At 53.8% G+C, this 27934-nt stretch overlaps 6 protein-coding genes across 6 annotated transcripts; 3 read left to right on the top strand and 3 right to left on the bottom strand.

Annotated features, from left to right (window-relative positions):
- Positions 1-8223: 8223 nt before the first annotated feature.
- Positions 8224-10188, top strand: MAM_07710 (Zinc finger, C2H2-like protein; the record flags this gene model as incomplete). Its single annotated transcript, XM_040826508.1, has 1 exon — positions 8224-10188. One exon carries the CDS (start codon positions 8224-8226, stop codon positions 10186-10188), a length of 1965 nt encoding a protein of 654 aa, XP_040675460.1.
- Positions 10189-12004: 1816 nt separating this feature from the next.
- On the bottom strand, positions 12005-12562 carry MAM_07711 (uncharacterized protein; the record flags this gene model as incomplete). Its single annotated transcript, XM_040826509.1, has 1 exon — positions 12005-12562. The coding sequence occupies one exon, from the start codon at positions 12560-12562 to the stop codon at positions 12005-12007; it is 558 nt and encodes a 185-aa protein (XP_040675461.1).
- A 1268-nt stretch (positions 12563-13830) lies between these two features.
- Positions 13831-14382, bottom strand: MAM_07712 (uncharacterized protein; the record flags this gene model as incomplete). Its single annotated transcript, XM_040826510.1, has 1 exon — positions 13831-14382. The coding sequence occupies one exon, from the start codon at positions 14380-14382 to the stop codon at positions 13831-13833; it is 552 nt and encodes a 183-aa protein (XP_040675462.1).
- Positions 14383-15604: 1222 nt separating this feature from the next.
- Positions 15605-17845, top strand: MAM_07713 (transcription factor SPT8; the record flags this gene model as incomplete). Its single annotated transcript, XM_040826511.1, has 2 exons — positions 15605-17529; positions 17617-17845. 2 exons carry the CDS (start codon positions 15605-15607, stop codon positions 17843-17845), a joined length of 2154 nt encoding a protein of 717 aa, XP_040675463.1.
- Positions 17846-21747: 3902 nt separating this feature from the next.
- On the top strand, positions 21748-22362 carry MAM_07714 (uncharacterized protein; the record flags this gene model as incomplete). Its single annotated transcript, XM_040826512.1, has 2 exons — positions 21748-21871; positions 22199-22362. The coding sequence occupies 2 exons, from the start codon at positions 21748-21750 to the stop codon at positions 22360-22362; spliced, it is 288 nt and encodes a 95-aa protein (XP_040675464.1).
- A 2131-nt stretch (positions 22363-24493) lies between these two features.
- MAM_07715 (uncharacterized protein) lies at positions 24494-27626 on the bottom strand (the record flags this gene model as incomplete). The annotated part of the gene is made up of 3 exons (XM_040826513.1): positions 24494-26822; positions 26873-27234; positions 27300-27626. 3 exons carry the CDS (start codon positions 27624-27626, stop codon positions 24494-24496), a joined length of 3018 nt encoding a protein of 1005 aa, XP_040675465.1.
- Positions 27627-27934: the final 308 nt, after the last annotated feature.

A 27934-nucleotide genomic window follows, 5' to 3' on the forward strand; every position in this document is an offset into this window, starting at 1 on the left:
AAAACTACTCCATGCACTCGCTGCATGATCAACAAGAGTTTGTGCAGTACTCCGTACGGTGGCAGCCAAGCCAGTTGCTCGCAGGCTGGACCTGGACCTGGACCTGGACCCGCGTTTCACTTCCAGATTTAGTCCTAAATATGGATGAACTAAAGATGGATCGCCGCCCAGGGGGGGCAGGCCAAGGATTTTGGCAGCATGGCAGGCCCAAGGCTGCGAGAGGGGGAAAAAAAAAGTCAAACCAAGAAAACGTGAGAGTCATGTGAGGAACATTCCTTGCATATCGGCGCTCGACGCGACGGCGACATCTCTCAAGGCGTACGTACGTAGCTCAAGCGACTTGATAACAGGCCCCGGAGACGTTGAGTGAATCAAGTTCCACGATTCCAGCGCACTCTCGGCTAACGGGCCGAGGCGTGCGGTAAGGAAACCGAATAGACCATAGAAGTCGGCAATAATCACATGGAGGGGAGGAAAAAAGAAAGAAACGTTTCGAAGCTCCGCAGCGGGAATTGTGGTGTGCTTGTGTCGTGCCTAAAAAAAGCCGAGAGACATGATGCTACTAGTTGTAGTTGGACTCGGGAAGTCGGTATGCAAAAAACGTGAACCACGCGAGCTGAAAGGCGGCCAAGCCAACGGTTGCGTCGTGACTCGCCCTCACTGATGACTTGTTACGTTCCCAGAAAGGGACCAGCGTCCCAGTTTTGACAGGTCATTTGACAACCTGAAATAACAGCCCGGGTGTGTCTCTCGCGAGCTGCGGTGCCATAATGCAACACGAGCATGGCAATACTACTCCGTACTCCGTACTCCGTACTGGTATGATACAGCCATCAACCGTTATATTTGGACACAGTTGCCGCAGTCAAGGTCAGACAAATCGCCCAGCACAAGATGAGGCCTAAGATGATTGTCAGTGGTCACAACCGGCCCAGGACGAACCATTGAGGCCAACGGGGCACCAGTCCATACAAGCCAACAAGGAGCCACATGTCAAAGGGAAGCGCGAAAGAGCAGAGATGAGCCAAAGATCAATACTTGTTCATGGCTTCTTGCAGAGCCCATAACATGGACGGAAACCGGCCCGAGCAGGGAGTGGACCTTGCAGGGGCCGCAGCGAACCGGTCTGTCTCGCAAGTAACCTATTCGTTTGTTGTTTGTTATGCTCGCCATTGGTGGCCGAATCATCTTCCCATCGGCTTCGATATAATACATAGCGGCCTGGCAAAACTGCAAATCAGGCGACATTCTATGGCTGTTCCTTAATAGGCGACAGAGTGTTGGCGTCGAGGCTTTCTCCAACGTAGGTATGAAGGGCATTGTAGAAGCCAAACCGCGCCTCGCAGCAGAAGGGCGTGGGCGGTGCACTGCAGACACAGTCAACCATGGGAGTGGCATTGATCAAGAGAGGTCCTTGGTGAGTCCGACTTGAGCCTCGACAGATTGCCTCTTCGCCCGCTCCGTCGCATGTGCTCGTGCGATTGCGGTTCGAAAAGTCAAGAGAAGCACAGTCGCTGATGATGTTGTCATCATTCGTTGATGTTTTGATAGCTGTGCAATGTCGCCAATCAACAAACTCTTTTTCAATGACACCAGACAATGTCGGGCGGCCGAAATTTCCCATGGACGAAAAAAGAAAACAGGATATGGATGAGATCTGGCCATGGGATCAGACTCCAGTAGCTGTTTCGTGAGGCGAGAAGAACAGGAAATCGCAAGGTAATAACAAGGAACATCCATGTGAGCTCGGTTGGTAGCACGGCCCAGGAGGCTGATGTTTAGGCCCTTGCCCTTTGCAGGTTACAGCCCCAGTGGCGAGCAGTGGTCCAGCAGTACAAGTCGGGAAAAATATAACCTCATTGCATGGAGTGGATCGTGGTGCCCAAGACAGAGGCTCTGTCAACCGGTAGGTGCTCTCGAGTCTCCAGCCACTAACGAAAAGGGTCCAAATTCCAGACAAGGGACCCAGCCATGGCGGCAGCGGCGTGTCAGCCAGCTTCATGAAATTGACGCGAAACGTTGCATGGTGACGTGACGGTCAAATTTAAACATTGGCAAAAACAAGATCCGTCGAGGGGAGTGGGCTTGGTAGTCAGTGCTTTGGCAGCCGGGCCAGCAACATCCGAAGAATTTGCACATTCGCTACGCCTCGTGCCTCGCAAATAGTCAGCATTTTAAGCTTTGGTCTAGTTGCTCTAGTACAGCGCCTTACTTACAGTACTATTGCCATTGGATGAACCTGCCGGATATGAGAGAAGTTCTCCAGTCTCCAAATGCAATTTTACACGGTCGTGATGTGTTCGGGCGCAAAGCTCAAAACACGAACCAAAGTCTGTCGTGCTGATGCTGTTCGAAGCTTTTTCGCTGCGAGTGCCAAGGGTTTTTGGACTTCCAAGGCATTGGTCAACTTGGGAGAGCAAGCGAATCGCTGGGCCCAAGCTGAAAGGTGTGCCCTATCACTAGCCCGTTCATGTTTGTAAACCGAAGCTGTCTTGGCAACCACAAAGAGCTGACCTAGGTAGGATTATTTAGCTAACCTGCTCATGTGCAGTCCTCCAAATTGGCGAAAAAGGTTATGTGGCCTCCTTTTCTCAACTAGGAAAACTTAGCAGCCAACTCATTGACATGGCAAGTTTAAAATCACGCGAGTTTTGCTTTCGGAACCCGGTGGTTACTAGTGGCCCGAGCTGTCCAGTTTTTGCTAGACGTGTTGCGATAACCACTGGGGCTGAACTGAAGCAGTGGATGGCGATGGTGGGTGACGAAGGGCGTGTATGTACATGACGTCGGTGCATGATTGTGAACGCAAATGAGGCCCTAGTATTTTCCGTTAGGGGAACCGTTTGACGTACCGAGACGTATGACTTTTGCCTTTGACGGTTTGACGGCACGGTTGGATCGTGGCATCGGAAGCCGCCTGCCGGGACAGTTTACCGCTCCCGTCCAGATGGTTTCAGGTACAAGTGCATCTTGCATCTTCTGCAGACGGGGTCGTCTCGCAAAACTCGGTACAAACGGGTTACCAAACGGTGGGCTGGGTGAGTTGGTTGGGCCCATGCAACAACGGCCGCACGACAGACTTGCACCCAAAACATGGCACTTCGAGATATGCTCGTGCTGGCTATTGGCAGGGGCTGCAGAAGCCGTTGGCCCCAGAAAGTCGCCCGGGCCTGATGCCATTGCGCCTTGACCTAGTCCGCACGTACTTTCAAGCATGTACACCTTACACATGCATCCCTCTCAGAGTGCCAAGTTTCCGATGCCTGGCGATAGTGGCTAACGAAACGCAATGGATCCAAGGATGCAGGTACACACCCGTCCACGCACTTACCAATAAATGTATTGCTGATCGTTCTTGGTGCCTTACTCCGTAATTAGTAGCGATTTTTCGGGGGCGAGACAAAGGCGGAAATACCTGGATCAGATCATAAGCTCCGCCCTCGCATGGAGGAAAGAGAGAGCTGTGTGGGGAGGCGAGCCAAGCACTCGGTAGTCCGCCATAACGTACGAATATGGGTGCCTGTTACTCCGGATTTTGCTCCCCGACATTCATTGCAGACGTCTCTGCAGAAACCACATCTTTGGCGTGGCGATTACGATCGGAGCTATCGAAGACGCCGTCTCTCGGCTTTTGGGGACCGGGCGGCTGTTCAGTCAAGAGGGTGAGGTTCGATTCCTTGGCCCATTGGCATTAGCGGCGGATCGAGGTCATGGCAACAGGCTGGAAGAGGTTTAGAGATATGGACATCGGGCAGCCATTCACCAATGCACCAGCGGCCGCCGCCAGAGGAGAGGAGTTGGGTTCAAAATCGCTGTAACAACAACCCGTTATGCGTCTAGCCGCCCGCCCGGACCCTGATCATGACACAAACACCTAGGGAGGTTTATCTGCACCTATTCGGAGTACCGACACGTCAGCCGCCAGTGTGTCCAACCTGTTGTTGACATGACGCTTTCCAGCTAGCCATATTCAACTGTTGTGACAGAAAGCCCCGAGTCACGGACCTGAATTGCTTTCGAGCCATGGTTATGACGGCAACTGCAACTGCACAAAAACAAGATTGGCTTCTGTGTCCAAAGATGCCCTTCATTCCCTTCATCCTGCAGGGAATCGCTGCGCTCCATCTTGAACACATTGCCGACGGTAATGAAGCACGGACCAAAGTTTTGCAGCGCTGCTGTTGCAAATCGAACGAGCTGTTCGCCCGGCGTGCTCCGTACTCCAGGCATGACGAACTGATGGACAAACCAGCATGGTAATATGAGAGCCATTCTTAAAAGCCGTCAGTGGTGCCGAAAAGGCACTTTAGACTTGGCGGGTCGAGCGATCGTCGGGTGTTGCTGTTTTGGCCCGACTTCGGTGTGTTGCTGCTGGTGGAGGCAAAAAGCGAGTTTCGACGCCGATGTGAAGTAGAGAGCGCCATGACCAGTCGAATCTAGCGATGCAAATGCAATTGTGTCACCGTCCACATCTAGATGATGAAGGCGCAATTTTTTCTTCTTCTCCATCGTTCAGCTGAAGTGCCGAGGTCAATTAGCAAAAGGCAATCGCGAGCGCGGCCGTCTCTGCAGTTGCCCAGGACATTCATTCATCCAGTGTCCCGACTCCCGACCCCCAACCAGGAAAGAGCGCCTCGACCGAACGTGACTGGGAAAGTAGTTAAGTGCAACCCTGGGCAGGCAACGGCGAGGCAAGTCTTGACTCCATCTTGAATCTCGCACCATACATTATCCGCTTGAATCATCCCTCACACGCGCAACGCATGGCCGACACTGACATTGGATCCCGTGCTCTGCGTGCTCTGCACTCCCCGTATTGTTCAGTAAGGCAACCGGCCTCTTTAGTGCCACCACATTTTCCCCCCTCTCGTCCCTGTCCCATGTGTGCCAGGGTCATAGCGACGAATACGCGACGTCATGTTTGGGGAGTTTGACTTCATGCCGAACTGCGGGCAACATTGCATGGGCAGAGGGGTCTGGGGCTACGCTACGTGGATCACCAACATCAGCACTCCGTCCTGCTACCAACTACGCCTTGAACTCCGTATTGGTCCGAAACTTTTGGTCGTCAAGGACGTCGTCTACATAGCACTAACCGCCAACTGCACTCAAGCGTATCCAGTTGTCGCAGCACCGCAATCTTACTCCCGGATGCAAACTACATCCATGCGTCAAAAGCTTATCTTGTAAAGCCTCTCAGCGTCTGATCATCTCTCCACTGTCTACCAGGCCCAACTAATCTTTTGTGTGGAAGAGTCGCCATCAAGTATCTACAATACTTCACTTCCCAGTTACACCACACATGTTTCTAATTATGGTCCGTAGCAGGTGGCGGAGAGGCACAATTTGGCGACGGCCGTGCCTGCGCCGCTTATGCCACGCTTCTCCGCTTCGTCAACACTCAATCAAATTCTATCACGAGCTCAGACAATCCCGTTCGCAAGCCGCTTACGCCAACACACGTGATGCACGATAAACCTCGCATCACCGGTACCTACAGTACTCGGCAAATGAGGAGGTGATAAATATTCGGCCCCATTCAAGCCTTGGGACGTCGGCGGAGCACACCACAGCAGGGCTGGCTCAGCCCGGACAGCGAGTCAAAGAGTCGCACTCACTCACTACCGCATGCTCAGCTTTCTAATGCAATGCAATTCAATACAATATGTGTTCCATCTTCTGGCAGTTGTAACCCTCCACACCAGCGGGAGGTTCCTGGGGTGTTTGGATGCGGAATCGGCCGTCGTTGGCCAGTCCGCAGGAGGATAGGATCTCCGTCCCCCAATTCGTGTGGGCAGCTTACCATTGCGAGTTGGGAGATCTGATGGGCCAAGGGGGATCAATTGATGTGCCAGGCCTTGACAGGGTTGGCCCCAATGCGCCCCTTCCGGCATCCACTGGTTCTCGCTGTCCACTGCCCCTGGTGGCTGGACTCTCGCGGCGATGCTTCCCGAGGCACCATCTCGAAGAAACATGCAAGCCAACTGGGGGTGGCGGTCCGCGCTGTTCCAATCTGGGACTACTCCGTCCACGCTGCTGGCGCTGATGCTGCTCATGCTCATGCTGCTCATTCCTGCGATTGAGTTGCTGATGCTGGCTGGCTTTAAGCAGGACATGACATGCAACCATCCAGCCATCCATCCGTCCATCCAACCATCCAACCAACCAACCAGTCGATCCCCACACATGCTCGTCAGGCACCGGAACGAGAGTTGGGAGCCAAGGGGGATGGGCCATTCAAGCTGGGGGATCCATGACGCCTTTCATGACCAAACCAAGGCTTCGCATGGACCCGACCTCATCAGAGAAGGTCTCATGCGGCGCCTACAACAGCAAAATTGCCCGTCTTTCCCACCGAGTACTAGTAGTAGTTATATACTACCGAGTACTCCGTACAGCGTATGTGCAGCATGCATGGAGTACTCAGTAATCTGCTTCCATTTCCATCCATATCATATTGCACAATACTACAATATTGTGCAGACGGTATTGCTGGAGGACCGGGGATCCATGACCCCTGCTCGCCATGCCCGTGTCGGCCATGCATACGTAGAGGATGGGCCACGACCGAAACAACGGAGCCATGACAAACGCTCCACCGACGCAGGCACAGGTTCGCTCTCACTGCTCAGCACGGCCAAACGCTCCTCAATTGAGTCTGCGCAAGGCCTTTTCTCTCTACATGAAACTTCTCACCCGTGTTCTCCGACCAGCAACTGCCATTCTGCGCCTTGGGACTCCCTTCTCACCATCCTCTTTGTCGACTTGCTGGCCCCCACACACCCCTGGGACCTGTTGTTTCCATGGCCTGCCTGCTGTCCCACACCAGCCCCCGTTTGTTGCTGATGGTGGTGACCTGGAGGTGGTTGTTGGGTGTGGTGGCCTTCTCTCGGTCCTGCGGCACAACAGTGCACACCAAACGCTGGGACCCTTTCCTCCGTCCTTGCGCAATTTCCCCCATGTGCAACAAGTCTGTTGGTCCAAGGACACAACCACCGGGGGGGAAAGTCGCCTGAAGCCAAGATGGCGATGTTGCTGCTGCTGCTACTGTCCGACTGGCGACGATGGGACAGAATACGCATCGCGTCTGGTACGGAACACTCCGAATATTGGCGCAAGGAAACCTGAAGTCCCGGATTCCCCTTTCACATAATACCACCAGGTGAGCCAGCTCTTCACAGGGCCGTATTCTGTGCCACAGCTGCCCACAATTTTATCAGCACAAAATACAGTAAACCATGTCTATAACGATCCTGTATCTTAGCGATATCATCTAAGGTTTTTCCCTAGTCCTAGTAAATCGTTAATAGTCGCGTTACTGACGATATCGTTGACTTTTTGCTTAGTCACTATGCATTTTATCGTTATAAGGCCCTACTTTTTAGGCTGAATTTTCTTATAGTGGGGTTAGGTGGGGCTGGGTTTCCTAATAATGGGGCAAATTTCGCTAATAATCCCTTAATATATACTTTTACTAGTAATTTCTAAGGGGAGGTACAACCCCACAATAGTCGCATCTTAGCGATAGTCGCTATATTACGATGAAAAAAGGCTCACGAAGGTTATCGTTATAGAGGTGGTTTACTGTACCGTACATTACACGACCGATGGAGTTTCTGCACAGTACGGAGTGTCCAGTAACCGACTCATCTGTATCGGTGTCTCCTTTGCCTGTTCGTCTTGTTCTTCTAGTCCTTTCTGGCGACCTGGCCCAGGGAACTGCTCAGGGCAGGGTCTATCAATGCGCAGCAGCAAGTGGACAAGTCAACTACTAGTGCTACCCCCTTTTACACCCCCCGTACTAATAATAATAATACACATGTACGTACTAATACGCGCGGGGACTCCCCTTTAGGAACTTGTCAGAGTACGGAGTACATGATGACAGGGTATCTGGCACGCACGGAGTCTTGCTCGACAAGAACCTGGGTCTTTTTTTTTATACTAATAACCTAATACCAGTACTAGCACTCTGAACTCCGTACATCTCCGTACCCATACCACTTGGACAGGATCGTCCTGCTTGGGGTTTTAAAGTTATCCCCTCCTCCTCGCCGTCGAGGTCTGACTACCCTTTCACTCTGTCCAGACACCACTACGATCAACGACTAAATACGCCGTCTGGTTGCACTCGAGACTGTCCTTCAACGCTCGTCGTTGTCGTAGAGGTGCCTCGTCACCCTCACCCGTCATCGTCTATTACCCTCGATGTGAGCATACACCATGGACAAGAGTCAGAATCACCAGCTCCAGCAGCCGCTCTCGTTACAGTCGACGGCCTCGTCGCCGTCGGCCGACGCCTCTCCACAGGATGTGCTTGCCGAGGCTCGCAAGAACCTCCAGGTCTTGATCGATTCTGGCTTCTCCAAGGACATGCTCCATCAATGGGTTGACGATAGCCTGTCGCTACAGCATTCTGGTTTACCAACTTCAACACTCGCTTCAAGTCTGTCGCTACCAGCAACTCCAACGATAACATCTCCAACAACGTCACTCGCTCCCCAGCGTGATCCCCCACCGCCTCCTCCTCAATGCCCCCCGCCACCACCTCCATCTACCGTTCCTTCCAGCCGAACGCCAGCGCCCCCCATGATAGCCTCCTCGACGCCGTCCAGCATTGCCTCTGGCGAAATCAAGGCGGAATCCTTGGCCGACGACATGTCCCGAAACTGGTCTTCCGCGCCCACGCTTGCCTCCAACACGAGAACGATAATGACGAACCTGGACCAGTCGACCGGGTCTCACCTGGCCAACATTGAACCTCACATCTTCTTCGCTGCCCCCTCCCCAGCGTTTTCTCACCGGCCCAGGATTTCGATTTCTTCTGTCAGCTCCGGTTCCTCAGGACATGCATCAATCTGGTCAACCAACTCGGCCCACTCGGCATTGTCATGGCAATCTGGTGCATCTGGGCGATCCGCCTGCCCAATGCCATTGGCGCCTCCGCACGTCAACATGGGAATGATGCATGGCGGCCCAGTCTCGCCCCTCAACGGCGGGAGTGCAGGCAGCGGTAGCAGTGGCAGCGTCAACAAGCAAAACATTTACTGGTGTACGTCCTGTGAGACTAGCTTCAAGCGAAAGTATGACTGGAAGAGACACGAAGACGAGTTTCATGAACGGTGGAGAAAATACCCCTGTCCGGAACCGGGCTGCAACAGGAGCTTCTGGGGATCAAACTCTTTCAACCAACATCACAAGCAGTGCCACGGCTGCAAGACTTGCCCCCACGCCGAAAAGGTAGTCAAGTTTCTGCGCAAACGCAAGTACTGGGCGTGCGGCTTTTGTTCTGCCCTGCATCCCGCCAGGGAACGGCACGTCGAACATGTTGCCCGCCACTTCGAATCTGGACTGTCCAAGGGTGACTGGATGCACTCTCGGGTCATCTATGGCCTTCTTCACCAGCCGCTCATTCGCGAAGCCTGGGATACCGTTGTGGACGGGAAGCGATCCGACTATGATGGCAGGCGGCCTCAGTTTAGTTGGCATCCAAGCAAGACGGGTCGAGCTCAGGGCTTTCTAGAGAAGGAGAGCCCCGGCCAGCTTCAGGATCTCCTCGAGTTCTTTTCCGGGGACGAGAGCGAGGCGAATTGGGTCGTTGGCATCGCCTACGAACTGGCGGATATTGTCATGGGCGCACCTCCCGCTCCCACTCCTCCGCCGCCACCGTTTGCCAGCGGCACGGCTTCCATGGTACCTCCTCAGCAGCGCCCTCCGCCCTTCGTCGCTCTTGCCTCGGCGGCCCATCAACCGACACCAATGCTGCAACCGACGAGCCCCAGTAACCAGAATGCCTTTGCTCCGTCTTTTCAACAAGGCGCTGTGTTCCTTCCCTCGCAACCGTTTGCCCCGGCTAACCGACCTTCTCCCGACTCCTCCAACCAATCCCCTCTGGCTACATCGCAGTCCCCTCTGGGGCCCGGTAGCTCGCCAATGGAGGGGCACGCTCGTGATATGCGGCAGTCAACCTCAAACTCGAGCCAATCTATCAGGGACTCCATGATGGAGTACGAATATTCCACAGCGGGCGGTTCATACGATGGCTGGCCACCTAATTTCGCGAGCCCTGTGTCGAGCAGTCCGGCATCGCAACATCACGCTCCCCCTGCCCCCCCTGACTGGAATGTAATACAGTACTTCGGCAATGACACACAAGCGGCATCTGCAGGAAACAACAGCAACTGCTGACGAAGCGAGCAGTACGCGAGGCGGACCAACCTCGGTACTTGATACTATTCATGGGGCAGCAACTCTGCTCATGTCTTGACCACATGGTCTACAACAGTAATTCTTTTTGTTGAAGTCCTTAATCTTGTTATCCTTGCATTATCCGCAAAGCATGTCGACGCGGCTCTGCAAGAAATGCCGATATTTCATGCAAAAGTTAACAAACTGCCCATCTCATCTATACAGCTGCGCACACATTATACTCCGATTCGGGCGACTTAATGATAATACTTAGGGCGTGATGGCAGGCCACGTTTCCCACAATTAGCTGCGGCAAACCAACTACTTTCTTGCCCTTAATTGTGCAGACCATGCACGTGGGAAGAGCGACTTTCTCTTGTCTCCTTGTCTTTAGTCTGCTTCTTGTTCATTATTGGCAGAGCAGTACGCAACAGTTGCCGCCTTTTGCTCACCTCGTTATGGACATGTGCTGTCTTTTTTTTTTTCCCTCCTTTTAGTTTGATTCCTGTGTCAACGCAAAAAACATTGATTACATGTTGTACGGCGTTGGGGGACCCGGCAGGTTCCTTGGTTATTAATTTTGAACCCCTTCAGACGCTTTAGAAAGGGCTGGCTCGGACGAGGTGAAAGGCATTCGGGATGGACGCGCCTGTGCCAAAGTTTGGAAATGGGCGGCATTCTTGGTGGTAATTAAACTCTGTGTAGGATATGAATAGGGAATGCGAATGTTATAGAGGACAAGGTCTGACTGAAATTGAGCAGCGAGAAAAGCTTCAACTTAGCTCTTGTATATGACGACGTTTCAGGCATGCGATGCGACGTGTATGACGTGGTGGCTGTATGTACGACGTTTTCAAGGACATGAATGGATGAAAAGGTAACTCGCGGGAATGCTACTGGTTACATGTGGACAAGAACAATGTTCCGAGGAGGGTCATGTTCGAATGTCTCGTTTCTTGAAAGAAAACATGCATGTCATGCAGGGCTCGATGCCGGCGCCGCACGTGGTTGTTGACGTGCAGGCTGCATGTTGCACGTTTGTACGTAGTAGTCGTCGACAAGGCAAGATTGAATTGAGACACGGAACAACGGTACGGAACCTTTGAACCCCGGCACAAGGAAGAGACAAGAGACAAGTTTGAAACCAATCCGACCTCCATCTGCTTCCGTAGGTTTTCTCGAGACACTGGTGAATGGCGAAGCTCGCGGCTGCAAACTCTGGGACCACTTCGGGGCCGGACTGGCCCGTTTGCCTCCTCGGCAGCGCGCACGAAATAAGACGAACGTGACGTTTTGCTTCAAGCTACAGAGAGCGGCCTTGGACGCCGCTGTGAAGGGCGTACTTGAGACGGGTCTGGAGGTTGGTCTTGTCCGATAAACTTGCGTGGACTGTCGACTGTGTCATGCCTCGACTCTCGACTCTCGACATTCAGCTCGCTTTGATGAGTGACACGGCTGCTACAATGCCGCCGAGTGGCCCATACAAGTTGGCGTGAATACCTAGGCAACAAGAGGCAAGAGACAGTCACAGCCATGACGTAGTCACACGCCGATGGATATCCATCCCAGCCTGAAGACATGTAACTCGGACCAAGGCCGCCCGTACGGGTCTGGATTCACCTGCAGATGACGAGGAGCGGCGTGGTTGCAACCTGCAGAACCTGTAGTTTCTTGATTCATCGAGTAGAGATGTACGTACAACAAACAGACACGAACGGATACAACACTTGACATTGGCAAGATCCCCCCCCAAGTTCCACGCGCCCCGTGGTCCAAGATAGTGCATGCTCGGCCAGGCGCGGCAGACAGATTTTAACTAAGGCCTGCTGGCATGATGCTTCTCCTTCCGCTTCCCCTTCTTCTCGCCCGACACTTTCCTCTCACCAGACTTGCCAGCCTGCTTCTCCGGTTCTTTATTCTCTTCCTCGGGCAACAACCGCTCCGCCCACTCGGACACTTGAGCCTCTGCCAACTTGCCACTCTCCGCGACGCGGGTCCAGGGCGAAACGTGAATGTATTCGTAGACCTCGCCGGGGGCAAACGGCCCCTGAGCCAACACCCGCTGACGCGCCCGCTGGTCCTCGAGCTGGGCACGCTGTCTCGCCAGCTTGTCTCCTTGTATCCGCAGCTTGTCTTCTCGTTTTCGCAGCTCCTTGTTGTACGCCAGCCGTTCCGCGGGCGGCAACACCTTGAAACAGGCGCCGCTCCTGGCCTCGCCCAGCTGCTGTAGCTTCTCGTGTTGAGCGGCCAGGTCCTGCAAAGCACCATCATGGTGCCCGCCATCCTCGTCCCCTCGCCGCAGCTGGCCAGACGGCGACGGCGACGACGAGCGGTGCTCGCTAGACTTGGCCTTGTGCTTGTGTTTACCGGGCATCGTGAAAGTCAAGAGCGTCCAGAGCGTCGGGCAGATAGGATTTCGTCCGTCTTCCTCTGGCGGCCATCAGGCACGGTATTGGTTTTGGTTTTGGGTGTCGTGTCGTCGGCGGCCTCGCTTGCTCGCCTCGGGCACGACAGCACCTTTATATGTCCTCGACGCGCTTCCCTCTTCCCTCCGCCCCCTCTCCTCGCTGCTTGGTTTCGAGAGCGATCGCGAATCATTCGTATGGCTGTTTCATGCGGCTTTGCCAACACCACGGTGACGTGACTAACACGCCGAGCGAACCCGGCGGGCGAGCGTGGCCACGGCCAACCAAGTGATGGAGCTTCCCGGCCAGGCGGTGACACTGCCTTGGCATGACAGCCTTGTGAAGACATGTCCGACTTGTGCGTGCGTGCGTGCGTGCGTGTATCTGTGTGTGTTGTAAACACACGGTTCGGTCGTCCGTGGGACGAGGGGAAGAGAGCACGTACACTCGGGCTCACTCATATACCGCCTATTCGTCGTCTTTGCGCTTGTGCTTGTTCCGTGGTTACTTGCGTAGCTTGCTTTGCTGCTGCTCTCCTTGTATACTGTTTCTGGGACTGCTTCTCTCCCGGTCCCGGGCGTGGTTTGTCTGTCTGCCTGCCTGCCTGCCTGCCTGCCTGCTTTGCTGTCTCTGCTGCCCAACGGCAGAGGCAAGCAAGCAAGAGCCATGTGGACAGCTGTCCATGCCGTTGCTGCTCTTGTTGTCGTGCCGGTTTTTCGATTGGCCGCTCGCTTTTATCAGATCCCACGTGGCCCTGGTCCGTTCTCTGGTGGTCCCGAGGCCGGGCGACGAGGGCATCTGCTGGAAGGGGCGTGGGAAGCGGCTGTGCCGTCTGGGAAATTCACATGCAACCCTCTTTTCTTTTCTTTTCTTTTCTTTTCTTTTCCTTTCCTTTTTTTGGCGTCGTGGCATGTGGACCATGGGTGTTGTCTCTTCCGATGCGTCATGGATCTATTCAAAGCTAACGAGTGTGCTTCCGTGCCACGACCCTGCGGCTCCGTGGCGAGGCTATATATACCCTTGAAAAACATTGCGTGCTGTTTTCCGTCATGTGCAGCGCGGTTTCTTCCCGTTTCCCTTGGGGCCCTGCTCCCCCTCCCTTCGCCCCAAGCCTTGACATGATTCTGCTCGTCGACGTCATCTAGTCTCTCGTGTGTTTACAATTTTGCTGTTCTCCTGGCTCTCCCCGCCCCTCCCCGTCGCACGATGCACGTCTTTCTCTCCCCAGCCCCCCTCGCTAGTCCCTCTTGTCGTTCTCGTCAACTTCCTCTCCGTCCGTGCTCCCGTCGCTCTCGTCAACATGCTCTCCGTCCGTGCCGCCGTCGCTCTCGTCAACCTCTTCGCTCTTGTTCCCGTCCTCTGGTGGCGGAAGAAGACGTTTTGGTACAGAGTGGTGTTTGGCAGTTGAAATACCTTTTTTTTTCAAATTCGCCTTTAAAGTTCGGTAATCTTCCTTGGCCTTTTCGTATGCTTCACGTCGCTTCTTTTGCGTTCTTGCAGAGTTGAGCCTGAAAAGGGGCTCCTGCAACACCTTCTTCAAGCGACGGCGTTTGTTGCGCGCCTCTGAGAGCGCTTTTTCTTGATCGGTGGCGGCCGAGGCAATCATGTCCAGTATGGACGATGAAGGCTTGTGGCGGCTTGACTTGTCCGGCTTGCTCGACTTGTCCGGCTTGTCCGACTTGTCCGGCTTGCTCGACTTGCTCGACTTGCTCGACTTGTCCGGCTTGTCCGACTTTCCCGGCTTGCTCGACTTTTCCGGCTTGCTCGACTTGGATGTTTTTTGAGGCATTCTTGAAGGATCGAGGGACTGCTAGCACTTTGGGATCGGGGGCATCTTTTGCCTGATAGTCGGTTTGGTGACGGCGTCTGCCGTGGAGGGTGCCGTTGCCAGCTTTATATGCGCTGGAATGCATCATGCCGACTGACAGCAGTGTTTGTGAATTACTTTCGTCTGGTTGTTGCGTCAGGCTTGGCCAGGCGTTGTTCACGGGACAATGGCGAAAAAGACTACCTTGTAATTGACGCATTGCATTACCAGGTGCTAGTTCCAAGTCTGGGTGCTGTGCGACGCGTTGTCTGTTCGTCTCGGTCACGTTGATAGCAAGTCCAGGCGGGCGTCGAGTTGCGCGCGACGCCATCGAGCGGCATTTTTGTTGCTCCTTGACCAGAGGATCCGTACACGCGTCAATCGTGACATGTCTATTTGAAGGACCCGTGCAAAGAGGCACACGGATGACCAGTCAATATGCTGTTCATGGAGCCCGTCATTCCTCCACAAGTCTCGTTGAACGGCAGCGGGACTCGTGCCGTCCACCCAGGCATGATGGCACTGAAAGGACTCCTTTGCCGCACACGTCAACTACTCGACGGAAGTGTAGGAAGCCAATGCATGGTCCATGGGCTGAGGGGCAGCCACGGTAAGACTTGGTTGAGATGTGAAAGGGCATGCAGAGTGGTGACTTATCAACGAAGACAAGAACAATATTTGGACCAAGGATTGATTATTCAGCGACTGCACATTTTCTATTGGAGTCTGCCACTTTGTTGCCCATTGATTGGTCCTTGTCTCGGGGCCGGCATGTACCTCGGAGGGTGTCTAGACTCGGTTACTCACTATCACGGATCATGCTGTAAGTGGACCAATTTAGATTAAGTGTGTACTTGCGCAACTTGTTCATCGACGGATGCATGCAGTCTGCAGGCAACTACAAGATACTTCTCTCTGCAGAAAGAGCACGCCATGCAATGTTGTTCCTCCGACTCGATCGAAGCGATTGTACTTGCGCAGGGCACCGATCCACGCTTTCATGCAGGCGTGCCGCGGAGAGACTGAGAGAGGGTTTGGGTCGTCTTGCTGTCAAGAGCGGTACTCGCATCAAAGGACGCAATAATTGCCCAACAGGCCGAGGGACAAGCCGTGATTCTCGATTCCTACGAGCCAGGACGCTGTGTCTGCACGCGCCGTCGCCCCGACCGAGCAGCGCCCGAGCCAGTGTATTTGCGCTGCAGCCATGGATGAGGAGGACCGGTTCTCGGCGAGCTCTCCCGAGTCGGACCGGCCCAACGAGCCGGACGAGGTGATTGAGGATGCCGAGGACGGAGACAACGATGCCGAGCAGGACGATGACAACAACGACGACGACGACGAGAACAATGACGACGAAATCGAGAACAATGACGGAGGCGACGACGCCACTCAAAACGCGACTGCGAGTGCGAGTGCCGATGGCGACGACGACGGCGGCAATGGCAACACGGCCTCCAACGTCGATGCCAATGCCGATGGCCACGTCAATGCCAACGGGGAATCGGGTGTCAAATCCAGCAAATCCGCCACGCCGACACCTTCCGCTGCCCGGCTACGCCTCCGGCCCTCTCTGCGGCAAGAGGCAATCACAGCGCGACTCTACGACATCGTCCCAACAATGGCCGCGCCTCAGTCGACGAGCATCAATGCCATGGCCATCACGCCCGACCTGCGCTACTGGATAACGGGCGGTTCAGATGGCTACATCCGAAAATACGACGGACCCGGCACCATCAACGGCAAGCTGGCCTTGACCGTGGCCCAGAAGCACTCGTTTGTTGACAGTGTCACCAAAGCCGGCATCTTGATGTCGTACTGGGAAAACGAGGAGCCAGCCGCCCCAGGACGGGGGGACCACGACCACAACCTGTCACCCGTCTACTCGCTGGCCGTCCACTCGCGAGCTCTCTGGCTCCTCTCCGGCCTCGAATTCGGCGGCATCAACCTACAGAGTGTCCGGCACGACGAGGGCAAGAAGATTGCGTGTTTGCAGAGGCACACCAACGCCGTCAGCTCGCTGATGCTGGCGCCAGACGAGAAGAGCGTGCTGAGCGGCGGCTGGGACAAGAACATCTTTGACTGGGACTTGAACACGGGCCAGACCACCCGCAGCTTCGACGGCTCAGGCGGCCAGATCTCCTCCATCGAGCTGCGGCCCGCGAGCGGTGACCCCGTCCCCGTCGAAGCAGACGAGCCCATCCAATCAACCACCGTGTCGACGAACAATGGCGTCCCGCTCGTCAACGGCGTCTTCAAGGACGAGTCTGGAGCGCTCGATGCCGGGGGAGCCGACCAGTTTGCCGTCTCGGCCAGAGACGCCGCCGCCTCGCCCGTGAACGAGAGTCTTTTCGGGGGCAGTGACGCGGGCAGCTTGTTCGGGGAGACGGCGGGTGAGCAGCCGTTTGGCAATGACGACGATAGCTTTGGTGCCAACATGGACATGATGCCCAGCCACGAGGGAGGCATGGACCACTCGGCCGACTTTGCCATGACCGACTTGGGCACCGCCGCCAAGGAACCGGATACCAAGACGGAGGACGGACCGGCTTGGCAAACCCAGACCCAGGACTCGAGTCCGTCACACGGCGTCATGCACGTCGACAGGGACAAGCCATCGGCCGACGCCCCTGCCAAGACTGAGGAGCCGGCGGCCACACAACGCAGTCAGTCACAGCCTCTCAAGACGGAAGATGATGCAAAGGACGTGGCAACGTTGGCCCAGGACAAAGAATCACTCAAGAAGTCGCAATCACCCGCATGGACAGGCCCCCCGGCAGTCTACCACCACCAGCAGCAGCAGCAGCAGCAGCAATTCGATCAGTCACAGGTATCGGCAACCACCTTTCTCTCGTCCGCGATTGACGGCACAATTAGGATTTGGGATCGCCGCGCGCCCAGCGCTGTCGCCAGGATCGGCACGAGGCACGGTGTCCCGCCCTGGTGCATGAGTGCGTGCTGGAGTCCGGACGGCAACATGATTTACGCAGGCAGAAGGAACGGCACCGTGGAAGAGTTTGACGTGAGAAGGGCAAGGAGCTGCTGGGAGCCCGAGAGGGCATTGAAGTTCCCGGCCGGAAGCGGCGCCGTCAGTGCTGTGCGGCCCATGCCCAACGGACGCCATCTCGTGTGGTGAGTGTGTGTTTGGCGAGGCCATCATGGCGGCGACGTTTTTTTTTTTTTTTTTTTTCCCGTCGTTGGCTAACAGCTCGCCCGCAGCGCATCGCATGACATTCTACGACTGTACGATCTCCACGACACCCGGGCGTTCAAGCACTCGACCGTCCCGTTCCTTATCATCCCCGGCCCCCCTCGTGCCGGCGTCATTTCCAGCTTGTATATCGACCCGACCAGTAGGTTTATGCTGAGTGCCGCAGGAACACGAGGCTGGGACGGCACTAGCACAGAAGTTTTAATTGGGTATGAGATTAATGTCATTAATGATTAGGGCTTGTGGCCGGAGTTTTTCTGCGGCTCGGAGTTGGTGTGTGGCGTTGTTGGTGTGACCAAGTTGTACGAAGCAAAGATACCAACAGCGATGTTTTTTTCTTCTTCTTTTTTCTTTTTTTTTGGTTGAAAAGTGAGGCAAGCTTAAGCCCAGCGTCAGTTTACATGTTCAGTTATTAGTAAATCATCATCCATGAGGGACACCTGATGGACACGAACAAGTCATCGACGAGAGCAGGCCTTCTCCTCTCCCGTTGGCCTGGGTCCGTCCTCCTGCTCATGCGTGTGTTATTTCAGAGCAAATACAAGCCCGTGGCAGGAGTAGCTTTTCTCGAGCGATGCAGTTTGATGTTTACTGCCATCTCCCACAACCAAGCTGTCGATCTATTCAATGGAGTCTAGACAGTCACGCCCGCGGCCGGCTTTGCATGCGCTTCAGTATGTACACCGTGGGCAGCAAAGGTTCGGGGATGAAAATCTCGAGTCTTCACAAAGCACGAGGTCCCCGTCACAGAAGAACACGGGCCATGGTTCAAATGCTGCTGCGGCACTCGAGTCTCCTAGCAACCGGCAGGAACATGTTGTCTCTGTGCTCTGGCCCATATTGTCTGTCGCACGCGTAGAGCTGTGGTCATCCAGCGCGGTGCTACTGCAGAACGCTCGCGTGCCATGCGGTCCTTTCCCGGTGAATCGCCTTGCGGAGCGTGTGCCATTTTCTGCGTGCAAGCTCCTTGTCTGGCGGCATTGGCAGATCTTTGCGAGGATACGACTCGCCGGTGATGCCCAGAGAGGTAATTTTTTCGGCCCGGCATGACGGCACGGCGAGGGAGCTGCGCCAAGTTGCCGGCCGTTTGACCAAACGGAGACGCGGTAGCAGGCTGCGGGACGCTCTTACGTCTCGCGCAACAATCGTTTGGTAGGCTCTTACATGTATGTTTGTATGTATGTGTAGCTTTTATCTAGTAGTTGGAGGCCGCTCCAGCCCCCTGATATCCCCTAGCTCAAACGGCACTCTCATGGCGTCCAACAGTGCACTCGCTTTCTGTACTTTTTGGGCTGCCAAAGTCTGCCAGAAGGAATCTCGCAGATATGTTCCTTCCGAAAGGTCATTGTATCGCCATCTTTTAGGCCCACAGTATCGCCCATGACGCGGTAGGTTCCCTGTGTTATGCCCCAAAACGTGCCGTCTTTGATGCGTGTGATGCGAAAGTACAATCCTTCAGATGACCCCAACTCCGGATTGGTGATCCAAACGCGAACCATGCAACCAGGCATGAGGGATGAAACATAGGTGCTAGGTAAAGGTCGTCCGTCCCAGTCGCATAGCTGTGCGGCAGGCTGCCGCCGAACACGAGTAGACGGCATGTTGAACCGCTGAGTGAAGAGAGGAGACGAGTTGCTGTAATACTTGGCGGCCCTGGAGTTTGCGTCTTTATTGTTTCTACTTGTGTAGTGCTTGTAGGTGGAACAGTCAAACGTCGGCAAAGTTGCCGAGGGCCAAAGAGCGTTTTCTGGATGATGGAAGAGGAAGACGCTAGCGGATGCAAGACAGCAGGGGACATGTTCGACTATTAAAGCCGGCGTTGCAGACGTATGACTCACTCCTCGCAATGGATACACCAACCATCTTCCGGCCGGGATGCTTGTGCCCTACGTCACCCTTGCAACGTCGCCAGGATGGATGTCTTTATTTTCAACTATGGCACCTAACTTGTAACACTTGTTGGAAGCACTTGAGGCCGAGGAACGAAACGAAGCACGTGCCCTTCCACCTTCCAGTCCGCTCATCGCCTTGCGAAAACAAAAGAGGCCCACAGACTACTGTGCCCGCAGTTGTTGATGCTAAGCTCTCATCTTACGCGGCCTGGAGCCTAGAATACCCATTTACAAGGCGTGAAATCGGTAGGTGAGCTTGGAGGGTGGAACATGATGGCGCATATGCTTTGAAAAAACAACTTAGTCTTTTCTTCGCCTAGGGAACAAGTGCTGGGGGCTTCAGAGTGTCTTACCGAACAGTATGGCGATCGGGGTACTGCACAGCCAGCCGATGCGCTCCTGGGCTCGGTGTTCCTGTCCAAACGATAGTGCGCTGGAGGGGAAATTCCTCCAAGTCTTGGTCGTTTTGGCAGTTCCGTGGCAGCGTTATCGACACGCCCTTTCCAGGCTTTTTGTTATTCCCAAAGAATTTGGGAAACTTGTTTTTGTCTCCTACGAAGAAGCTATGTTAGGAATCTAGTGCTGCGACGTTGTTGCCAAGTGTGATAACAGTTCACATGCCTACTGTAGTTCCATTGTTGTGCAACTCAAGAACGTATTTCGCAGTGTTTATTACGTCGTTCGTCGTAAATCGCTGTTGACCTATCAGATGTATGTCAGTTGTCCACGTTTTTAGATCAGGCTGGCATGTTCATATTAAACCTACCACACGTCAAATCTGTCTTGGGTTTATTCTCAACTACTACTTGAGCCGTAGCGCAGGAGAGGATGGATAGAAGCACAGCTGGTTTCATTTTGCAGGAAAGCCCACGAAAGGGTAAGCAATGATGGTGGCGCGGAGAAGCGAGTAGGTGATGAAGGTGTCTAGCGATAAAGCGATGAATAGCCATCCAGGCCGCCGCCGTCCTGCTATTTATACCTCTTGGGCTCGTATAGCTCCAAGAAACTCCAAGTAGGACAGCATGGTAGTTTTTCCATGTCACAAGTTGCCGCAGATTGCTAATACAATACGGAGTAAGCCGTCAGCTACTCCATCCTGCGCGTCAAAGAATTGTTGCTGTCCAACATCCAACTCATAGGCGTGCCTCCTCTGGCCCCCGGCCTAGAGGTGCGTTGCGAGTCAGCCAGCAGCTCGTGCAGGTAGGAGTCAGGACAGAATGAACATGTTTCTTGACCGATACAAAGCGGCAACCATCTTGGCTGACAGATACAAAGTAGTCGCAATCTTGACTCGACATATGTTGTGCAATGTACCGCATGCGTGACTCGACGGAAGACGCTACAACCCTCATGTCATGTTGAACCCTACCTCGACACATGTGTGTATACATCATGTATTATGCGTGCGACGTGTCACGGAGTACAGACGTCCCAGTTGACTTGACGATGCGTGCATTTCGGCCTCGCTGGCACTGTTTGACGTGGTCTTGCGGTGTCTCGTGTAGTTGATGAATCCAGGCCAAGTTGGACTTTTCCGCATCGTCGTGGTATTGTTGCAAGGAAATAACGGTCAACAAGGGCATCAAGCCCAAGGTACCACGACATTTGACTATTGATGCATGTTGACAGAGTTCCAGCAATGCAACACGATATCCATCATAGTCACCCTCGGGAGCATACGGCATCAATGCTATCAAAGGGATAGGTTGAGTGTCTTTCTTTATACTAAGCGTGGATCGACCAGGTACGTCGACGGCACTGCTCACACGGCTGCAGAGAAAGAGATGTCCTCTTTGTACCCATGACGGAGCCAAAGTGAGCGACACATTGGCATGGAGCGAGTACAAAGAGGTCTCTGGGCAGCCACATGTCGACAATGCCGACAAAGATCCCACCAGGCGGCGGATCTGGCGGCGGTGGCCAGCCGAAGACGGATGCAGCTGCACACATCTTTGTCCACAGAGGCAGCTCGAAGCCATCGGGTAATGCGGGCCTGGAGCTCCTCAAAGGAAAACTAGACACGGCTCTCAAGGCGAGGAGGATGCTTGGGCTGTTTATAACGAGTGGCTACTGATGCAAATAATTAAAGGACGTGACGGCTGAAGACGAGGCGGATATCAAAACACTTGTCAGTTCTCTGACGGCCAGTGACTATGTTGCAAATGCGTCGGGAGCAGTCGGGTGAGTGGTCGACGGAAACGACTACAGCACGGAGGAGACCGACAAGAACAAAGCCATGGCGCAGACATGCTGGATAAAGACTGGGACGATGTTATCCGTACCAACGGCCTGCTCTGTGGCGGTCGCCTCGTCATCACGCAGAGTAAAGATGAGAACCCTGCAGTCCGTATCGAGCGTGCTCCCCGTGCCGGTGAGTCCGGATTCCAGCTGACGCTTGCCAAAGCAATCCAACGTCGTTCCCGTTGTCGATTGAATCTGCCGGTTGATGCCAAAGAAGCTGACTGGAAAGGGAGTACACGAGGTGTTTGAATTTATCAAACAGGGCAAGAAGTCCCCTGACTCCAGGCACGACGCGGCTGCAAGGAACCTAGAAGTCAAAGAGAGGCAGGGAAGAAGAGAGGGACAAAGAGAGGGTAGAGGAAGTGGATGACGGCGAAGACCAGATGCAGGGACGGCAGCTTGAGTAGTGACGGCAATTTATTCAGAGTGTACAGAGTGCCCATCTGACGGCCTTCAGCTTTGGTAGAAAACTTCGTCGCCCACAAAGACGTTGAGCCCGCCACAGACGATGAGCGCGAATCAGAGGCGTACTCGGCATGCGGCATCACAAACGTAACGTCGACCGCAAAATTCTCCCTCAGACTCAAGGAGAAGCCGCGAATCAAAGTACCTGTGCATTGACTGGAAGCGTTATTGGGGTGGACGTAAGCTCACTGCACCCAAACAAGCCTTTGATCATTGACCAATGCATATATTAGCCCCAGAGCCTGCGGGCTTCGTGAACGGGAGGCAGGAAGTAAGGGACGACATTAAAAGTTCAAAGAACGGTTCCCCAAGGACCACGAGGCGGCCGTCAAAGCGTATGCCGCGAGTCGCCCCAAGCAAGTCGTTTCACCATCCGATGAAGAATACCGGGGGGCGGCTTTTGATGAATATGTAGAAGTTCTCCCTGTCAGAATGGGTATCATTCCAAAGCCGCAGCAAAAAACGTGGACCGGGCCAAATCATGGCCCGACATGGAGATTCGTCCCCTTTGAAACACAAGTGACGAGCGCTCCGACAACCAGGAATCGGGCATGTCATACTTGTTCTTTTCCCCAGTCCTGACATGCCGCCCGAGGTATTATTTGCTCACTGAGGTAGTTGCGATATGGCGCCCAGATTGTCGGCACGTATGATCATCACATGTGTGGCAGCGCCCTCGTTCCGGGTTGGTATGACCGCACCTATCTTTGCTATGCTATTCCAAACTACGGCTTGTATGACTTCTAAAGTTTGTTTTCCACAGCGACGACAGGAACAAGAAAGTGGGATCTACAGTCAAGCCTGGAGATGAAGTCAGCCTCGGTATCCAGTTGCCTAATTTGACCGGGGCCAACGAAAATAGAATTAGGATAAAATACGTCGAACCGCTCCTTGAACACTCAGTCGGGGCGAGGCTGGAAGGAGTGAGTTCTACAAAGTTTACTGTGGGATATGTCTCGGAAAGCTAGTTGTCAGGGCCTCTACGCTTTTCTCCAATAATATATTGACTTTATTTCTCCGTGTTTCTTTTACTGCACGTCTAGTTGCTTCCAAGTAAGCAAGTTAACACCCTCTTTCATCAAGAATGGAAGTAGACGGATAGACTGCTTCTAATTAATACAGACGTACTACACCCGTTTGACCTGTCTTCTGTTGTCCCGTAGTAGACCGCGTCGTCATGCGCTTTTAAAAGGGCTCTAAATGAAGATTTCTATTTGGTCGGGAAGAGTTGGCGCGGCACCAGGGCACCAGGGCACCAGATTAGAGAGTCGTTGGAATTTCGGAGCCGAGATTGCTATCTGGTTCGGTGACAGAGACCACATCAGTCCGGTCATGTTGGTGGAATTACACGTCGACCATGGGGGAGCATTTGTGCCATGGAAAGTCCGATCCGCTCCTGTTGTTTGGATGGTGATTTACAGGAGCATAACTCGCATTGAACTGGGCCTGTTTGCCTCCAGGCTTAACAAGAGACATCTCTGTGATGACGGGAAAATCGTGTCTAGACCAGCACGGCAGCGCCAGGAGACCTGGACGACGAGAGGGGAGATATACCCAAGGTAGAGTGACAGCGGCATGGTCCCCGTACCATGCTCCGTCGTAAGCAGAAACTGACTGCCAAGTACACCCCTTGCATCAACTTTTCCATCCATTTTCTTGGGGCGTATGTGAAGCTCGGGTACAGCTCAAGGACAGCCCGGAGCAACTCAGGGAAGCTTGAAGTTAGCTCACTGAGGGGTGAGTGATTCATGCCCAAGATGGGACGGCTAAAAACGGCGGCGGAAAGCGTCGTGGTTCCGGTCTCATGACTCACAATAGTAGTGGCGATTGCAATATATGTCTTTGCTGGGTTACTTGCAAGCGACTCAGGTCCTCCGTCATCCGCCATGTTTTCATGGCTTTTTTTTGTTCCTTCCACCTACTACATGTGTGCTAAGCCACATTGTGCAAAGGCGGTTTAAGATGTGGCGCCCTCTAGAAGTATGTATGTAAAGTGTAGTAGGAGTGAGTAACTTGGGGTTACTTGATAGAGAGGTGTGCAGCATATTGTGCATGCGTCGCCGACAAAAAGAGACTCTTAAGCCAAGGTAAACGGGACGAGGTGACGAAGGAGCCATAACGTTTGCTTCAGACTCATTTTTACAAGAGTAGACGGCCGATTTCATTCATCTAAAAATTCAAGTCTTTGGACTATATATTTAGTCTCATGCCGGCAAGACGACCCTGAAACTCCATGTGGTAGCCTGCCGTGGGCTCTAGGTACAAAGTTTGTTGTGGCTCATGTGTCCTAGCAAGATTCGCCGTCTGAAAACTCAATGAGTTGCTCCTCTTCCACTGACTCGGAAGTCGGTTGCAACGGCGCCAGGTCCCACGACACCCGCTGCGAGATGGGGATTGTCGCCGAATCTTCGAGCGACACCAGCTCTAAATCGGAAGCTAGTGACTCTATCGTCTCTATCCGTCTCCGCAACGGCAGGCTTGGGAGGTTGGCGGTCCAGGATCCCATCTTGCCTTGACGATTTGGAGCATCTCTGCTCGCGGTATCAGGTGCTTCCGTCTTTGTGCTAGACGTCTTGGCCTGCGTCTCCGCTTCTGTATCTGAGCTGCCGGCGGCGCTCGCTCTCTTTCTTCCTTCTCTCGACGGTTGACGCCTCGCCATTCGCAGGAGCTGCTTCAGCTTATCTGGATGGTCGACTTGAACCACCTCGTCTACGCCCGGGTCAGGGCGTAGTGGCAGTGTCGCGCCCTGGTTTTCCCCTATCTGTCGTATGACCTTGGCCCAAGTCCGTCGAGGGTGCTTGAGAAGGACATCCTGATGCCCGAAGATGTACATGCCGAATCTTGCACGGCTCAGTCCTACAATGGCGCGGTTCTCCTGTGTCAGAAAACCAGCTTTTCCATTGGGTCCTCGCACCAGGGAGAGTATGATGATGTCATTTTCCTCGCCTTGGAAACCGTCCACGGTTCTCACGGACCAATCTGTCTCCAGCGATGCAAGTCGTTGATTGGCAGCTAGTTGCTTGTTGAGGAGGTCAACCTGGCCTCGGTAGTAGGTGAGCATGGTAATGCGCTCCGGCGGGAACTTTTGCAGATCAACCAGATACTGAACAAACGCTACAACCATCTGAGCCTCTGTAAAGTTCTGCACAGAGCTGCCATTAAAGAAACCAGCCTCTTCCAGCCAGTCGTGTCGGAACCACCACAGTGGCCTGGCGACACCGGGGACACGCGGCGGCAGTTGGGAAATGGTTGGCGTGTGGTCGACCAATCGAGGGTAAAAGAGTTGCACGATTTCGCGGAGGCATGGTATCATTCGGCGCTGTTGGAGAAGCGTCTTGTGCGAGATTCCAAGCTTGATCAGCCGTTCAAACATGGAGATGTTGAGGCGGCAGGGGTCTCTCGCGAGCTCTCTCATGTTGACGTGTGGCTGGAGTTGTTGATGATCGCCCAGGAGGATGAGATGCTCTATAGAAGGCAGAAGACCTGCAATTGTGCCACCTTCGCGGATCTCTCCCGCTTCTTCCATGAGTAAAATCTGAGGTCTAAGGCTGGAGATGAGGTGTCGGTATTTCATCAACCCTGTGACAGTACACCCAATCACTTCGATTTCGGCCGCCTGTATGTAGGCGAGATCATTGACGACCTGCGTACTTTGAATCGACGCTCGGGCCCTGTTATAGGACATGACGAGACCTTCTATTGAGGGATTCTTGATTGCATGAAGCCTTTCTCTTAAATAATCATAGACAGCTCGCCGGTCCTCGGGTCTAATGTGGTACAAGTTGCGCGTGTTGGCCAGCAGATCAATGACGAAATCCCGGGAGCAAGAGCTAGCCAGCCCATCTGATGACTTTGGCAAAGGTATAAAATTGACTCTTGCTCCTTGCCAACGAGGCTTCAGCTTGGCCTCGTCATCTGGCCCTGCGCGGCTGTTCTCAGAGTTCGGTTGAGGCTTGCCAAGCCAGTTTGCCAAGTCACACCCATTTCCTTCACTCGACTCCCAATCGTCGTTGACGATTGAATAATATTGATCCTCGGAAAGAATCTTGTGATGAAAGAGTTCTTTGGCGCTTTTTATATCTTCACTTGGTTTAAGAGCGTCGCGGAGTGCCATGAAAGCCCTCATGGCAGCCGCTACCAGATTTCCAGCTGGCTCTGCTCGATAGCTGGAAGGAACATGTACCCTTTTTAACCTGGAGATGGTGAGCTTTGCAATGGCCTCATTACTACTACGCCCACCAAGACGGACGACTTTGTTTGACTCTGTAGTCTCTGTGTATTTCTGAAGTAGCTGATCTAACGCGTGGTTCGTCTGAGCAGACACGATGACCGGTATTGTAGGTCCAGGACTAGAGCGCGCCTCGCGGCACTGTCGCTGGGTTTGGACCAGGCTCTGCAGGATAACGTTGGAAGTAAAGGTTTTGCCTGTTCCTGGCGGTCCTTGGATAATAGACAGCTCTTTTGTTGTTGCTTCTGTAAAGGCATTGTGCTGCGACTTGTCGAGGGCCTTGACGGTCTGTGGGATTACCGGGCTTCCTTTTGGGGTCTCTTTGAGATATGGAATAGTTGGCACAGAATGAGGGCCTGCAGCGAAGAGGTATTGGTCTAGGAGACAACTGGTAATAGGTCAGTTAAGACGATAAGGGGCAGAAACTTTACTGACTACCTGGTCGCAAACATGTGCTGCAATCCCACCATAGTGTGTCTTAGAGGCTCGAAATACGCATCGGTTGGCTCCAGCATGACTAGCTCAAGCATGGTATCCATGAACATTTGATCTTCCTTTGCCCAACGAACATCAATGCTCGCTGGTTCATCACGCAATCCTTCGTTTTCCACAACGATGGCGACGTAGCATGTGGTCTTGAAGAAGTCACTCGACAGGACGACCAAGGTTCCCGGGGTGAATAGCTCCATTTCGTCAGGAGAGGAGTCGTCATCGTCATCTTGGTCTCGAGACGGGGCAGTCGGTACGATGAGCCGTTGGCCGGCTGCGTTTGGTCCAAGGGCAAATCCAGCCACGCTCACCTAGTCGAAATGGTAGTAAGTTTGATGCGTACGTAGAGAGAGGGAGGGGGTATATTCTGAGTCACCCTGGAGTACACGTTGACTTGTTCCAACCTTTTGTCTCCACTGCCGTTCTGCTCGTCGGGGAAGTTTTGGTACGTGGCCGCCGCTCGTATGGTTTGTACAGCCCGTCTCAAGGTCTCAGTGGCTTCATATCGATGAAGACGATACTGCGTCTCAAAAAGCTGGTCTCGTAACTGGGGCCGAGGCTCAAAGTCGTTGAGTGGTAGTCGAGGAGGCTCGCTGCTCATGAACTCATCAGCGTCAGGGAGCTCGGGCATTTCCCTCCAGTCCCGTTGGGGGCGCATGGCTGTATTTGTGCCGGTAAAGAAGTCGGAGAGAAAAGATGCCATGGTTGTAGAGAGGAAGAGTAGCAACGACTACAATGAAATAGAAGGCATCAAGTTCAGATGGAGAGGGAAGCGCCAGAGTTTAAAAATGGAAAACTTGCCCTGGCTTGCCAGCTGTCGCTTTTACCGCAGAGTTGTTAGCAGCTGGCAGAGGGCCGCTGACGAATGGCAAACAACAAACGGGAGGTTAAGACAAACAAGACAGTCTGGGGAGGGAATAAGTCATCGTTCGGAAGGCTGCCTGGGAAGAATGTGCTCGAATATATCCGTGTGTCGCGCGACCAAGTACATGTCTATCGAGGCGGCATGGA

The sequence above is a fragment of the Metarhizium album genome (assembly GCF_000804445.1).
Source record: "Metarhizium album ARSEF 1941 chromosome Unknown scaffold_35, whole genome shotgun sequence".
Lineage (NCBI taxonomy): Eukaryota > Fungi > Ascomycota > Sordariomycetes > Hypocreales > Clavicipitaceae > Metarhizium > Metarhizium album.